The 14,523-nt window shown below is 40.2% G+C and overlaps 2 protein-coding genes and 1 non-coding gene across 5 annotated transcripts in view; 2 read left to right on the top strand and 1 right to left on the bottom strand.

Moving 5' to 3' along the window:
• Window positions 1-8,855, top strand: part of LOC130564585 (diacylglycerol kinase delta-like) — a 29,677-nt gene extending 20,822 nt beyond the window's left edge. For both annotated transcript variants that reach the window (XM_057350763.1, XM_057350765.1), the window contains 18 exons: window positions 220-314; window positions 403-502; window positions 591-867; window positions 951-1,085; window positions 1,285-1,413; window positions 1,490-1,583; window positions 1,797-1,907; window positions 3,143-3,239; window positions 3,332-3,439; window positions 3,542-3,655; window positions 3,735-3,869; window positions 4,087-4,241; window positions 5,247-5,358; window positions 5,440-5,532; window positions 5,662-5,781; window positions 5,879-5,990; window positions 6,863-6,993; window positions 7,149-8,855. In XM_057350763.1, the coding sequence (XP_057206746.1) occupies window positions 220-314; window positions 403-502; window positions 591-867; window positions 951-1,085; window positions 1,285-1,413; window positions 1,490-1,583; window positions 1,797-1,907; window positions 3,143-3,239; window positions 3,332-3,439; window positions 3,542-3,655; window positions 3,735-3,869; window positions 4,087-4,241; window positions 5,247-5,358; window positions 5,440-5,532; window positions 5,662-5,781; window positions 5,879-5,990; window positions 6,863-6,993; window positions 7,149-7,238 (2,208 nt within the window). In that variant the 3' untranslated portion in view covers window positions 7,239-8,855. The remainder of the gene's footprint in view (window positions 1-219; window positions 315-402; window positions 503-590; window positions 868-950; window positions 1,086-1,284; window positions 1,414-1,489; window positions 1,584-1,796; window positions 1,908-3,142; window positions 3,240-3,331; window positions 3,440-3,541; window positions 3,656-3,734; window positions 3,870-4,086; window positions 4,242-5,246; window positions 5,359-5,439; window positions 5,533-5,661; window positions 5,782-5,878; window positions 5,991-6,862; window positions 6,994-7,148) is intronic.
• A 538-nt stretch (window positions 8,856-9,393) lies between these two features.
• trnag-ucc (transfer RNA glycine (anticodon UCC)) lies at window positions 9,394-9,465 on the bottom strand. Its single transcript has one exon. It is a non-coding gene; the product is annotated as a tRNA-Gly (tRNA).
• Window positions 9,466-9,495: 30 nt separating this feature from the next.
• On the top strand, window positions 9,496-14,087 carry ilkap (integrin-linked kinase-associated serine/threonine phosphatase). Of its 2 annotated transcripts, none has more exons than XM_057351342.1 (10): window positions 9,496-9,918; window positions 10,027-10,167; window positions 10,265-10,382; window positions 12,043-12,149; window positions 12,221-12,314; window positions 12,385-12,472; window positions 13,043-13,176; window positions 13,254-13,373; window positions 13,531-13,612; window positions 13,711-13,847. In XM_057351342.1, the coding sequence occupies exons 1-10, from the start codon at window positions 9,876-9,878 to the stop codon at window positions 13,735-13,737; spliced, it is 954 nt and encodes a 317-aa protein (XP_057207325.1). In that variant the 5' UTR covers window positions 9,496-9,875; the 3' UTR covers window positions 13,738-13,847. The 2 variants fall into 2 exon arrangements, with proteins under 2 accessions (XP_057207325.1, XP_057207324.1); XM_057351341.1 differs by having other exon boundaries at window positions 9,498-9,918; window positions 13,725-14,087.
• Window positions 14,088-14,523: the final 436 nt, after the last annotated feature.

Here is a 14,523-nt window from a genome sequence, read left to right as displayed (position 1 = left end):
CTATAATATACTACAGTTTGCTGGGATTAGTTTGCGTTTTTTAAACATAATATTATTGTTTTTTCTTTGGCTCTGAAATATTTACTTTGGTGTTTGTTTGTTTTAAAGAGACCATATTTAATATAAATAATTATATTGTCTAATCATTAATATCTTGCACATTTTGTGGCATCTTATTCTTTATTCATTAAATCCACTTCCCGGCTGTTTTTGTTCCAGGTGCAGCACATTCTTACCTACGAGGATTCGGTCGCTGCCCACCTCTCCAAAATACTGACGTCTGACCAGCACTCTGTGGTCATCTCCTCTGCTAAGTGTGTACTGCGTTTGCGTATCTGAGCATGTCTGTTTGTGTGCATCCTTGTATTGTGCATCTCACAGTGTAACGTGTGTGTTTTCCAGAGTCTTGTGTGAGACCGTGAAGGATTTTGTCGCGAGAGTGGGCCGCGCGTATGAGAAAAGCTCAGAAAGCACGGAGGAATCGGAGGTTATGGCTAAAAAGGTCAGCTCTGATTGGCTGTGCGAGTAAACCATTCTGGGTGTTTGTGATTGGCTGTGGAATGACTCTGGGTGTTTTTGATTGGCTGCAGTGTGGCGTTTTGAAAGAGAAGCTGGACTCTTTACTGAAGACACTCAATGAGGAATCCCAGGCCACGAGTGTGATGGGCACGCCTCCGCCAACCATTGCCGAGGAGCAGGATGATGGGGAGTGTGTGGTGCTGGCTCCGCCCACGGCCCCGCCCACAGTCATGGTACCCTGCTCGCCACGCCCAACCGCTGCCATTTTTAAGCCTCGAGAGCAGCTGATGTTACGCGCCAACAGTCTGAAGAAAGCCATCAGACAAATCATAGAGCACACGGAGAAAGGTACATGCACACACAGCTTTAACATTTTGAAGGATGATGTTTTTAAGAAGCGTTTGTTTTTCAACTCTCTCTCTCTTTCTCAGCTGTGGATGAACAGAACGCTCAGACGGAGGAGGTGTTTGCCTCTCTGCCTACTGCGGAGGAAGAGGAGGATGATGAAGTGGATAAATTATCTCTACAATCCTCATACAGCAACAGAGCTCGACCCATTAGAAGAGGTGAGACGCCATTACATCAAAAGTGACCCTGTTTCATTTCTCGGTACAAATTGGTCTTTTAGTGCATGTGTTATCAGTAGATGCAGTGTTGCTAATTTATTTAAAAAATAATCATAAAATCTCATTCTATGTATATTTTGTTTGTGAGTATTATGTTCTGAATTACGTCACATCACTTCTCTCTCTCTCTCTCTCTCAGCCTCCAAGACTCCGTGTGAGAAGCTCATCAGGAAAGGAAGTCTGTCAATAGGCAGCTCCGCATCACTTCCTGTGCAGACAGGAAGTAGGGACAGTATGCCCATGCTGAACACCAAGATCCTCTACCCAAGTAATAGAAGTAGTTGTCATGGAAACAGGAGAATGTGTGGTGCATTCAGAAGCTCATTCTGTGTGTGTGTGTGTAGGTCTCAGGGCAGGTGTGTCAGGCTCTTTCAGCGGTTCAGTCATCAGCAGACTGTTGGTCAACGCTGACCCGTTCAGTTGTGACCCAGAGAACCTGTAAGTCTGTCTGTGTGTGAAATGTGCTGCTACATCTGTTTATCATTACAATTGAAAATGATAAAAGGGTTGAGGAGTAAAATAAAAGGAACTGAAAATAGTAAAATATTAAAAATAAATATTGTAAATGTGCAATTTGATATTGTTTTAAATGTGTACCGTTGGTCTCTCTCTCGCTGCTGTAACCGTGTGTCTCTCTCTGTTCTGCTCCAGGGATCTCTACACAGAGAAATGTGTGATGAATAATTATTTTGGAATCGGCCTGGATGCCAAAATCTCTCTGGACTTCAACAACAAACGTGATGAGCATCCAGAGAAATGCAGGTGAATAATCACAGCCGTACTATTTACATCTAAACAAAACCACATAAAAAAAGAATCACATCCCAACATAATAACAGACAAGTATGATCACACCCAAAAAAATAAAAATAATCTGAGCATAATCAAATCTTAACCTAATCGCACCTAAATACAATCACATCGTATTTCAACACAGTCCCCTCCAAAAAGAATCATTATCACATTCTAAAATAATCACAGTTTTTGTGACAATTGCAATCAGAGTTTGACAGTGACAGAAATACATTTTGGTTTTATAAAGTAGTTATTAATAATAGTTTCATGTATCCCTTAAAGGGTAAGTTCAACCCAAAATCAAATTTGTGTAACGTTTAACATGTTTTGAGACCTCCCGGCTTCTTCGGAGCACAAATAAAGATATTTAGGTGACATAAATATGGTTATAGTTGTTGTTAAGGTCCAGAAAAGTACTGAAGACAGCGTTAAATTGGTCCATCCGCTCATAGTGGCTCAATTGAATTTTTTTGAAGCGACGAGAATACTTTGTGTGAGAAACAAACCAAAATAACGACTTTAATCGATATATTCTCCTCTGTCTTGTCAGTCTATGGTACGAGTTCACGAGAGCACTTCGACGCATGCGCATTCGGTGGGGGCAGACGCCGGCGTTCTGACTGACAACCCGAAAGCGTAATTCTGTGTTTACAAGAAGACGCCCGCTGTGTATAAGCTGATCTTCGCAAAATGTCGGATGATTTCGATATTGAGGAAGACTTGCGCTTTTTTGCCCAACCGAATGCGCATGTCGAAGTGCTCTAGTGAACGCGCACCATACACAGAGGAGAATATATCGATTTATGTCGTTATTTTGGTTTGTTTTTCGCACATAAAGTATTGTTGTCGCTTCAAAAAAATCCAATTGAGCCACGGATGGACCAATTTAACGATGTCTTTAGTACTTTTCTGGACCTTAACAGCAACTATAACCATGATGTCTATAAGGAGGCCTGGAAATCTCTCGGATGTCACCTAAATATAGTTACTTGTGCTCCAAAGATGCCAGGAGGTCTCAAAACATCATGGGGTGAGTAAAAAATCACACAAATTTGATTTTGGGATGAACTTACCCTTTAACGTGTTTAGATACTAACTTGTGTTTATTAAGACATTTTGTTAGAACCGGTGAAAAGCTGTAGTGATGTGATGTCATCACCATCACCTGAATTGACAAGTGCTGCATGTTTGTGTTTATTCAGGAGTCGCACTAAGAACATGATGTGGTATGGAGTTCTGGGGACTAAAGAACTTCTGCACAGAACTTATAAGAACCTGGAGCAGAGAGTTCTGCTGGAGGTGAGAGAGAGAGAGAGTGTGTGTGTTGATTTTTGTGTGTTTGAAAACAGCTGGTGTGTTTGTGAGTTTAATCTGTGTGTGTTTGTGTGTAGTGTGACGGCAGGCCCATTCCTCTGCCCAGTCTTCAGGGAATCGCCGTGTTAAACATTCCCAGTTACGCAGGAGGAACAAACTTTTGGGGCGGAACCAAAGAAGATGACGTAGGTTTTTGTTTTTGCTGGTTTATATACGTATGTTTGTGTGTGAAATATGAAAGTGTGGATGAGACGAGCTGTGATCCAACACGTGTTTTTGTTCCACAGACGTTTACAGCGCCGTCGTTCGATGATAAGATTTTGGAGGTGGTGGCTGTATTCGGCAGTATGCAGATGGCTGTTTCTAGAGTCATTAATCTACAACATCATCGTATCGCACAGGTACTCAACACACACGCTCACACAAACGCACACACACGGCTCTGGGACTGTTTTACTGACGTGTGTGCATCTCTCGCAGTGCCGGACGGTGAAGATCACTATTCTGGGTGATGAAGGTGTACCTGTACAGGTGGATGGGGAGGCCTGGATTCAACCACCTGGGTACATCCGGATCCTTCACAAGAACCGCACGCAGACCCTCACCAGAGACCGGGTGTGTGCACATACATAACACAATCATACATAAGACACACATCTCTGTACAGGCTCTGGATCAGAGAGTGTAACATTTAGTAGATGTTGTGTTGTAAATAATGTATACATGGTGCCCAGTTTTATATTGTCAATGTAAACAAATCTTAAACTACACAAGTACTCATTGTAAGTGATTTCTCTCTCTGTGTGTGTGTGCGTGCGTGCGTGTGTTTCAGGCATTTGAGAATACTCTGAAGTCATGGGAGGACAAACAGAGAGGTGAGATACCACGGCTAGTATCCCAGCATGCATCACAGCCAGAGATCGTTTCTGAAGAGGAAACCGCTCATATCAGCCTGTTTGGACAGGCGGCCGGAGGTCTGATACACAGGTATACACATCACACACAACACAACATTAGATCAAATCAGGGCTCTGCAAATTCCTTTAACATTGTTTTTATTAGGATGATTCTTTCTGTTTGTACTCTTTACACTTAATGTTCCTCAGTTTTTTTTTCTTGATCATGTAAAGCTGCTTTAGAACAATGCACTATAGTAAAAAACGCTATATTAATAAAATTGAATTGAACACATGATCACTTCTAGGGCTGCTTGATTATGACAAAAATCATAAAATATATGATTTATAAATTAGATGATAAAATAATTTTGTCCAATATCGAGATCACAATTAATTTATTATTATTTATTTATTTATTTACCAGATGTATTTATTAACTTAGGAAACAAAATAAAATTAAAAAATAAAATTAAACGTGCCTTTTATATACATTTAAACATATAATGTAAAAAATAATAAAAATATTGCATCAAAATAAATAAAAAAATCGAATATATTGTGCACTGCCACAACCTACTGAAACATATATTCAACATTTTGGTAAACATTAGGGCTGTGTATTGGCAAGTGCCTCCCGATACGATACATATTACGATAGATGGGTCACGATACAATATATTGCTATGTATTCCGATATGATACACATTTGCGATATATTGCAATACTTTAAATAGAAAATGTAAAAAGTAGAGCTAGAAATACAACATGCTGTGCACCACCTGGGGTTTTCTGTAAGGATAAGTGTAAAAACATCTCTTACCACTGCAAAGTGGCCATGATGTTTACTGTGAAAAATCTAGTAAACATATGACTAAACATGACGCAGTCTTGTGGGGAGCTAGTTTGGTCTTTTTGAAAGGGGTAAAAGTGTACCACTCCTTATGAAACGAATGTGCCACAATAATTGAATGGAATGGATAATCAGTTACGATTAATTGCACAGCGCTAGTTGAGCTCACCCGAGTGTGTGTGTGTGTGTGTGTGTGTGTGTGCGTGTGTGTGTGTGTGCGTGTGTGTGCGTGTGTGTGTGTAGTATCAGGGAAGTGGCTCAGGCTCATCCCACAATCGAGCAGGAATTGGCACATGCGGTCAACGCCAGCTCTAAAGCCATGGACCTGGTGTACGCAAACTCAAAAACCAGTGGGGTGAGTCAATAAATTCATTATAAACACCGCTCTTGTGTGACAGGTACAGATTTAGACTAATATTGTTTGTGTGTGTGGTAGGGTTTGACATGCAATGTAGTGATGCAGATGGTCAGTGATGTGAAAGCGTTACACAGTGAGACAGAGCTGTTGCTCACGGGGAAGATGTGCCTGGTGAGTAAATACTGAAAAATCTTTGTTTGTGTTTGGGCGAAAAGTTTATCATTGTCTGTCTGGACATGAGACATTTGTATAGTAAAAGTGTAACTCACACTGTCGGTCTCTCTCGCTCTCTCTCTGCAGCAGTTGGATCCTCCTCAGCGAGAGCAGCTGATTGGTGCGTTGGCGTCTGTCACTCAACAGTTCCGCAGACTGACAGACATCAGCTGGCTCAGTCAGATCATTGACCCGGCCGATGATGAGGTCAGCAACTGCAAATATTATCAGTGAATACATGAACATCATGTTTTAGATCCTCTGGTGTCTTTATACTAATCTAACTGTGAGTGTGTGTGTGCAGGTACAGCTATCTGATTTCTCCAAGAGGAGTCGCTCTGCTAAATTTCGCCTCAAATTTAAGAAAGATAAAAACAACAAGAATAAAGAGACGTGTGCCGCCTTCAACATGCCTGGTATGTCAAAACAGCTGACCTTTCACCTCTGTTTAGGAATAAAGTCATGTGTGTGTTTGTGGGGAATTAATGAAGAAATGTGTACATGTATTCTGTGTGCGCGTGCGTGTTTGTAATATGTCTAAGTGTAGTAATATGTGTGAGGGTAGTGCGTGTATGTGTGCGTGTGTGTGTGTGCGTGTTTGTGTGTGCGTGTTTGTGTGCGCGTGTGCGCGTGTGTGTGTGTGTGTGTGTGTGTGTGTGTTCATGTTTGTATATCCCGGTGGGGACCTAAACCTGAATACACACCAACACATGAGGACTCGTGTCACCGTGGGGACCAAAATTGAGGTCCCCAGGGGCAAAAAAGCTAATAAATTGTACAGAACAATATTTTTTACAAATCTAAAAATGCAAAAAGTGTTCTATGATCTTTAGGTTTAGGGATAGGGATAGGGGATAGAATATACAGTTTGTACAGTATAAAAACATTACGCCTATGGACTGTCCCCACGGGGATAGTCAACCAAAGCCGTGCGCGTGTGCGTGTGTGTGTAAATTTTTTTTAAGTTCAATGTGTTTGTGTGTAGTATTATGAATGTTGCATGCTTTTGAGTGTCTGTGTGTCCGTGTGTGTTTGTGTGTGCGTGCATGTAATGTGTAAAAGTAATGTGTGTATACAGTATGTAATACATATGAGCTTTATGTGTGTGTTTATCATTTGTATACTTTGTGTGTTCATGTAATGTGTTACATGAGTTATATGTGTGTATGCGTAATCCAAATGAGCGGTGTGTCACATTAGTGTACTTTGTGTGTGCATGTAATATGTGAAGTGTGTTTGTGTGTTAGTGTGTGCATGTGTAATATGTGTGTGTATGTTCTCTGTGCAGTGTATCAGTGGGGTGTGGATGAGGTGGGCGTCTGGTTGGAGATGCTCTGTCTATCAGAGTATAAGGAGATCTTCAACAGACACGACATCAGAGGACCAGAGTTACTTCAGCTGGAGAGGAGAGACCTCAAGGTATTACCTGTGTGTTTGTCATAAAACATGATTTTTTGCTCCAGACGAGGCAGAGCTATGGCGTATGTGATGTTTCGAAACAAATTAGGGAGTATTTAAAGCTGACTTTGAGAAAAATACATTTTTAATCTTGCGTTTGTGTTTGTTTGTGTCAGGACTTGGGTGTGACTAAAGTGGGTCACATGAAGCGGATCTTGCAGGGTATCATGGATTTGAGTCCAAACTGCACCGCCAGCGAAGCGTAGATGCTCTGCAGGCAATCAGATGCCTCGTTTAGACGTGATGCAGCCTCACCCAGCCAATCAAACGCTAAGTCACGACTGAAGCCAGCCATAAGCAGCACGCCACCTCATAGGGACCAACGCTGACTCGACTCGGAGCTCAACCAATCATAGTGCCTTCTCTCCACTGCCTTTGTGACATCAAGAGCCATCAGCACCAATATCAGAAACCTGGAGAGACATCGTCTGAAGAAACGGCCAAACAGAAATCAGAATTTAATATGACCTTAACTTTAGAAACGACATGAAATCCCAACTGGCCGTATTTACTGGATGCCGCCTCATGTTTGTTTTCGTAATCTTTCATCAGAATGTTCAATTTTTTTCTAAAATGATGATGTACTGTAAACAAGACCGTGTGACCGCTGAACATAACAGAAGCTTGTGACATGATTTTAACAGCATTTCATGTTGTTTTGAAAATGTTTGCAGAGGAGAGCAGAAGTACATCGACACACACTCTTGTGAACTGTCTCTGCTTTTTGACTTCTTGACAATCAATGGATCGCCTCGATCCATCACGCTCTTTTCCTCCATGTGTGTGTGAACAGCAGGTTTTGTCATGGAGGAGTTTTAGAAAGCCTTAAACAACATTCCAACAGCGTTCTGAACCGTCACATATCAACCTGAACCGTGCTGAACCCCAACATCCCTGAGAGCACACATACATCTGGAAGACATCTGACATTTGATATCTACATTTACATCTGCAATACGTCTCCGAGACGTCTGCTGTCAGATGTCATATAGACGTCTAGAAGATGTCTGTAAGATGTTTATGATTTAGAATGGATGTAAAACTGCTCTTTCTAAGATGTTTAGCAGATGTTTTTACACAGCAGATGTTTTCCAAATCTCCAGATCTTTAGCAGACATCTTACAGACGTACCTGTGCTATCTGGGATTTTAATTTTGAAGTGTTATACATGCTTTCTCTTATCCCACCAAATGGGCCTGTCAGCAGTGATAGACAGTCTGACCCTCAACATTGTAAACCAAATAGACACCTACAATAACTTGTCTGTGGCTGTGGTTCACACATTTTTCAACAACTTTTACCTCTGTATAAAAAAACATGACGTGTTTTTTTTTACATGAATACATGCATAAATAGTGTTTTACAAGAACAACAGGAACATGTTTGGAATAAAAAGTACAAAATAGTTTCATGGCCAGTAAATTTTGTAAATGTAAATTAAAAGGATTCTGCATACAAACCCAACATTACACTTGACTTGCCTTAACAATGCTGGATCTAAACAATGACTGGTGTTTATGACAAACACCATATTTACCCTTTAAACGTCTTATACACTCCACATGTATGTGAGAGAACGCTTATAAGACATAATGTGTAATGTGGACAGATCAGACTTGTCATGTTGTCATATTGGACGCTAGATTGTCCGATCTCTCTGACTGTTAAATATTTATTTTATTGATAAGTTATAACTGAATGCATTCATGTGATGTCCATCTCTCATTTCTGTTTTTATTTTTTATGTACATAGACCCTCATTAAGAATGTAAATACCTTCTTTGTGTACAGTGAAGCATTCTGAATTAAAATCAGGCCTGTGTTTGAAACTCTGGGTTTGCTTTATTTACAACTGATACAGAAAACAATAATATCATTGATTTTCTTAATAACGTGTCTGTAATATATCAGACTCCTGAAGCAAAAATAGCAGTAAAATATGTTTTATTATCAAGATTCCATTAAAACATCACACATAGTTAGATTCAGAAAGTTTAATAATTCTAGTTGAAATTATTAGGTGATTACTAATGTTCGCTATTTTTTGAGTGTAAATCGTATAAAATAACATTAGATATTTATTAGATACATAAAACATTAAACTTATAGTAGTGAGTATTAAAATAGAATAGATAAATGTGGGAACATTTAAATGTGGAAATAAACACCTCTGGGTGAAAATACATAGAAAATAAGTTTAAAATAACTACAGAAAACATTTTGTAAAGAATTTAATTTCTATTTTCCCATTATTACATTTATTTATTTTAGTTCTTGCAGATTCCATTGTGGGTTTGATTCTCCGTACACGTGTAAGGCAAAAAATGACCAATCATTTAATTTAACACCATAAAAAGTGCCTGCGTTGGCCGGGAATCGAACCCGGGTCAACTGCTTGGAAGGCAGCTATGCTAACCACTATACCACCAACGCCCGATATGTATAAGGTGCCACAATCTACCACTTGTACCAAAATTAGAAGCAATAACTCAATTTTGACTTATTATAGTGCATTATCGTGCAAAATAAAGCATCAAATACGTTATTAAACAAATATTATGGGCATGCTTATTGTATGAAATTCATCAATTTTCTTCTCAGAACTCAATCAGTATCATTAGCTTGCTAGCAGCTAACGTTAAACACAACAACAGACTCGTCGCTTCGGTCGCCTGCTCATTCATCAGATTTACTCTCATACGTCTGACACGTCTGATCTAATTCTCTTACTGTACGTGTATGAATGCAGTGTGTATCTGACGCAGTTAGTCAGACATTCATTGTGAATTGTGTAAAGTGAATGTTAACGTTACTTGATCTGTAGCTAAAGCGAACAACCTCAAATGGATTTATTTGATGATCTTCCAGAACCTACAAACGACCCAGGTGAGTTTATTTATTCATCATTATCATAAAATAAATAGAACAATATTCATCTTGTACTGTATGTCTTAGAAAATGATGTAGTTTTGAGGTTTGTGTTGTGTATTTCAGGTCCAGTTAAAACCAAAGCTGCAGAGGAGAGCGAGGAGCAAGATGAAGATCGAGGAGAGAAGAGGAAGCGAGATCAAGGGAGCTCTGAGGAGGAGACGCAGGTGGAAGACAAAACTCAGGAGGCAAAGAAAGTTTGTAAAGGTTTTCAGCTCTCCGCACCCATAGTGTTACTGCCTGAGGATGTGAGTGTGCTGTAAAGGTGGGATGTGATGTTCATGGTCTCTTTGTGTCGCTGCAGATCAAGTCAGGCTGACGGGGTTTGTTGCAGCGAGACGTGGAGAGAGAGAAGAGATGCAGGACGCACACGTAATGCTTCCAGACATGACCGCGAGTGTCACGAATCTCCCCTCACAAGTGTGAGTGTCCCAAACACTATGGAGTTCCATTTGTATGGGGTTCCATTTGTGCCAAAAATGTGTCGACTTCTTTATGCCTTGTACTATACATTTGTCTTTGTCTACGGTCATTGCCTACTTGTTCGGGTAAATCAGTATATGTTGACGTGTATGTTGTCTGTTGAAGTCGTCTTAATATGTCGTCCTGCCGTCTTTTTCACTGTTGTCCTTATTGTCGTTTGGTTCTGTCAACTTTACTGTCGTTCTGTTCTGTCATCTTTGCTGTCGTCCTGTCTGTCGTCTGTGCTATCGTCCTGTCTGTCGTGTGTGCTGTCGTCCTTGCTCTGTTAGCTTTAAAATCGTTTAAACTGTGTCAAATATGTGCAGAGGCACAGATGCAAAGATGTCCAAACAAACGTCTTATCATCCTCACAAAAAAAGTTTACAAACTTGTGTGTCAGCTATAATGCACACCATTTTTGTGTATGAGTCCATACAGTAGTGAGACACATAGGAATATTTGCATTTGATTTGACAGTTTATTATAGTAAATATAAAAAATCTAAATGATGTGCATTATAGCTGTTCAAACAAACGTCTTATCATCCTCACAATTAAAAAAGTTTACAAACTGTTTCCATACCTCCAGGTCTTAAACCTTTTTACTGAACGCGCAATGCGGAAGTCGCGTCTGACTCGTAACTGGAAGGATTATTCAAGCCGAGTTTCACAAATTTTTTTCAGCAGACTACCCAGATAGCAAACGGACATAGTTTCAGAGTTGTGCTTGCTAACAAGTTCGTGCCGTGCGCGCTTCAACTTTGCACTACTGCCATAAAGTTGGTTTGACCTTGGACGTTCGTGAATTTAGGGACCATCTCTAAAGTTACATACACATCAAAATATTTGTTTAAAAGCTCAATAGCATTTGAAGGGAATGACTTACAGCCACAAAACTAACTGTACAATGTTCATGTGTGTATCAGCTATAATGCACATCATTTAGATTTTTTATATTTACTATAATAAACTGTCAAATCAAATGCAAATATTCCTATGTGTCTCACTACTGTATGGACTCATACACAAAAATGGTGTGCATTATAGCTGACACACAAGTTTGTAAACTTTTTTTGTGAGGATGATAAGACGTTTGTTTGGACATCTTTGCATCTGTGCCTGTGCACATATTTGACACAATTTAAACGATTTGAAAGCTAACAGAGCAAGGACGACAGCACGGATGACACACAGGACAACAGCACGGACGACAGACAGGACGACAGCACGGATGACACACAGGACGACAGCACGGACGACAGACAGGACGACAGCACACACGACAGACAGGACGATAGCACAGACGACAGACAGGACGACAGCAAAGATGACAGAACAGAACGACAGTAAAGTTGACAGAACCAAACGACAATAAGGACAACAGTGAAAAAGACGGCAGGACGACATATTAAGACGACTTCAACAGACAACATACACGTCAACATATACTGATTTACCCGAACAAGTAGGCAATGACCGTAGAAAAAGACAAATGTATAGTACAAGGCATAAAGAAGTCGACAAATTTTTGGCACAAATGGAACCCCATAACCTCCGTCTGCATTCTCACCAGATTTCAGTAATGTGTTTTGTGTCATGTTATGGTGTGTGTGTTTTGCAGGTCACAGCTTGCATACTTCGCTGTGTTTGACGGTCATGGTGGAGCTCGGGCATCTCGGTTCGCTGCAGAGAATCTTCATCACGCGCTGGCCAGCAAATTTCCTAAAGGTACAAGAGGAGCCACGTCACACTTCAGATGTGTTAGTGAGCCAGATCCCATAATGCATTATGATTTGCAGGTGACGTCGAGAATTTGGAGAAGCTGGTGAGGAAGTGTTTGCTGGACACCTTTCGTCAAACGGATGAAGAATTTTTGAAGAAAGCCTCCAGCCAGTGAGTTCTGCTTTGATTTTGTTCTGGAAGCGTCTATGAGCAGGCTCATATTGCTTGTGTGTGTTTGCAGGAAGCCTGCATGGAAGGACGGCTCCACAGCTACATGTATGTTGGTGGTTGATGATGTTCTTTATGTAGCAAACCTGGGAGACAGTAGAGTATGTATGAATGTCTGCTCCGTAACCTTTGACCTTTCGATATTAAAGTCACCATGAAATCAAATAAGAACATTTTAAGTGTTTTACACAGTGATGATTATAAATGATTTTTTTAAAATTAATTTTCACTTGTAATCTTTAATCGAAAACATTAAGCTCCTCTCTCCCTTTCAACAACAACTCTTCAACACATGACGCAAGCAACAATGAAGAGGTAGGACTATACTGACTCTCCAATGGCCAGGCATTTTTAGCCCTCCCCTCCAGGCCCAACTCACAACAAACCAATCAAAAAGGGAAGGGCAAAATTAAGCCCCGCCCTACATTTTTTCTAATTTCAGAAGCCGTTTCACTCGGATTTACATCACGATACGGAAAAGAAGTCAATCGCAACTTCCGTTTCATGGCGACTTTAACATCAACATAAAACCAAAATCAACCCTGTTATTAAAATGTGAATGAGATCTTTGCAAATGTAAAAAAATAATTTGCATTCATTGTTTTTAATTCTTTAACTCCTAATGCTAATTGTAAATTGAAGCATAAATACAACTTGTGTGTGTGTGTTAGGCGGTGATGTGTCGTTTGGAGAAGGCTGGGGATTCTGGGAAGAGAAAGTTTGTGACTCTGGCTCTCAGTAAAGAACACAACCCCACTATTTATGAGGAGCGCATGAGGATTCAGAAAGCGGGTGGCACGGTCAGGTGTGTGTCCGTGTACACATCAGAATTGTTTGTGATCATGGGTCATGATTGACCAGACCGTTGTGTGTGTGTTTCAGGGACGGGCGAGTGCTCGGTGTGCTGGAGGTCTCTCGATCTATAGGTGACGGCCAGTATAAAAGGTGCGGGGTGATTTCCACTCCAGACATACGCCGCTGTCAGCTTAGTCAAAACGACAAGTGAGTTTTTCACAGACAAACACAGCAGGATGATCTCTGTCGTATTGTATCCATGTCCTGAACTCTCTGACGGTGTTTATCATTGTTCAGTGTTAATGGGTGTAATGTTGTTTAATGTTAAAGGCTGTTTAAGAATTGTTTTGGGGTTTTCATTCAGATTTGTTCTTCTGGCATGTGATGGGCTTTTTACGGTCTTCTCTCCAGAAGAGGCAGTTCAGTTCGTGCTCAACGTTCTAGAGGTACTTATGTTTACATGCTTTTACTCTGAATTGACAACTTACTACATAAAAAAGTCAGTGCTGTCCCAGGACTGTGAATATGACAGAAAAAAAATCAGTTTTTGTCTTTTAGAATGAGACCGTAGAGGTTAAAGAGGGGCAAACTGAAGAGGCGGTGCGATATGAGGCTGCATGTCAGCGATTGGCCAGTGAGGCAGTGAGGCGGGGCTCTGCAGACAATGTCACTGTTATTCTCGTCTCCATTGAGTTTTGAAGTTGTTGTATACACATGCAAGCACATACAGACCCTCTTCTGTTACACAAACACACACACTGATAAATGCATGGATTCTGGGACGGTAATGAAAAAGAAAAATTATTATTGACTCTCAACTCGACTTCTGAAAATGCTGTGTCTGATATAAGTTTTTGTGTTTTTTGGCATAAAAACGAAATAAACTTTTTATACTGGCTCACATTATCTGTCTTTACTTACTTTATTTGAATGTGCTGGTTTTATAAATACAATATTTTGTGCTAAACTTCATTAGCATTAAAGCCGTTTTTATTTTTGTTTACATTTATCTTACCAGGACGTACTGTTGAGATCAATGCTCTCTTTTAAAAGAGAGACTAGGATAGCACCAGAATGTCCACATCACAACCAGAAAAGTGAACAGTAGCCAATACTTAATCAGGAAGACATGATTGATAAAGGCCAGGGGACAAATTTGGCCAGGACAACAGGGTTACACCCATTCTCAGAAAGATTTAAGATATTTTGAGAAATGTCTGGTTTTGTGTCCATACAATGGAAGTCAATGGGGTCCATTATTGTCTGGTTATCAACATTTTTTTAAATATCCTGTTTCATGTTCTGCAGAAGAAAGTTATTTAAGTTTGGAATGAAGTGAGTATGAATATATAAATAT

This window comes from Triplophysa rosa, linkage group LG14, assembly GCF_024868665.1.
Source record: "Triplophysa rosa linkage group LG14, Trosa_1v2, whole genome shotgun sequence".
NCBI classification, from domain to species: Eukaryota; Metazoa; Chordata; class Actinopteri; order Cypriniformes; family Nemacheilidae; genus Triplophysa; species Triplophysa rosa.
Note: the sequence above shows the minus strand (reverse complement) of the source record. Positions and strands in the feature narration are given on the sequence as shown.

Excerpts from the sequence above, each read along its gene's own strand:
- ilkap (XM_057351341.1), top strand. The coding sequence starts at position 9,876 with ATGGATTTATTTGATGATCTTCCAGAACCTACAAACGACCCAG. Across the intron at positions 12,150-12,220 it reads GGCCAGCAAATTTCCTAAAG|GTGACGTCGAGAATTTGGAG; the intron begins GTACAAGAGGAG and ends TATGATTTGCAG. Across the intron at positions 12,473-13,042 it reads CAAACCTGGGAGACAGTAGA|GCGGTGATGTGTCGTTTGGA; the intron begins GTATGTATGAAT and ends TGTGTGTGTTAG.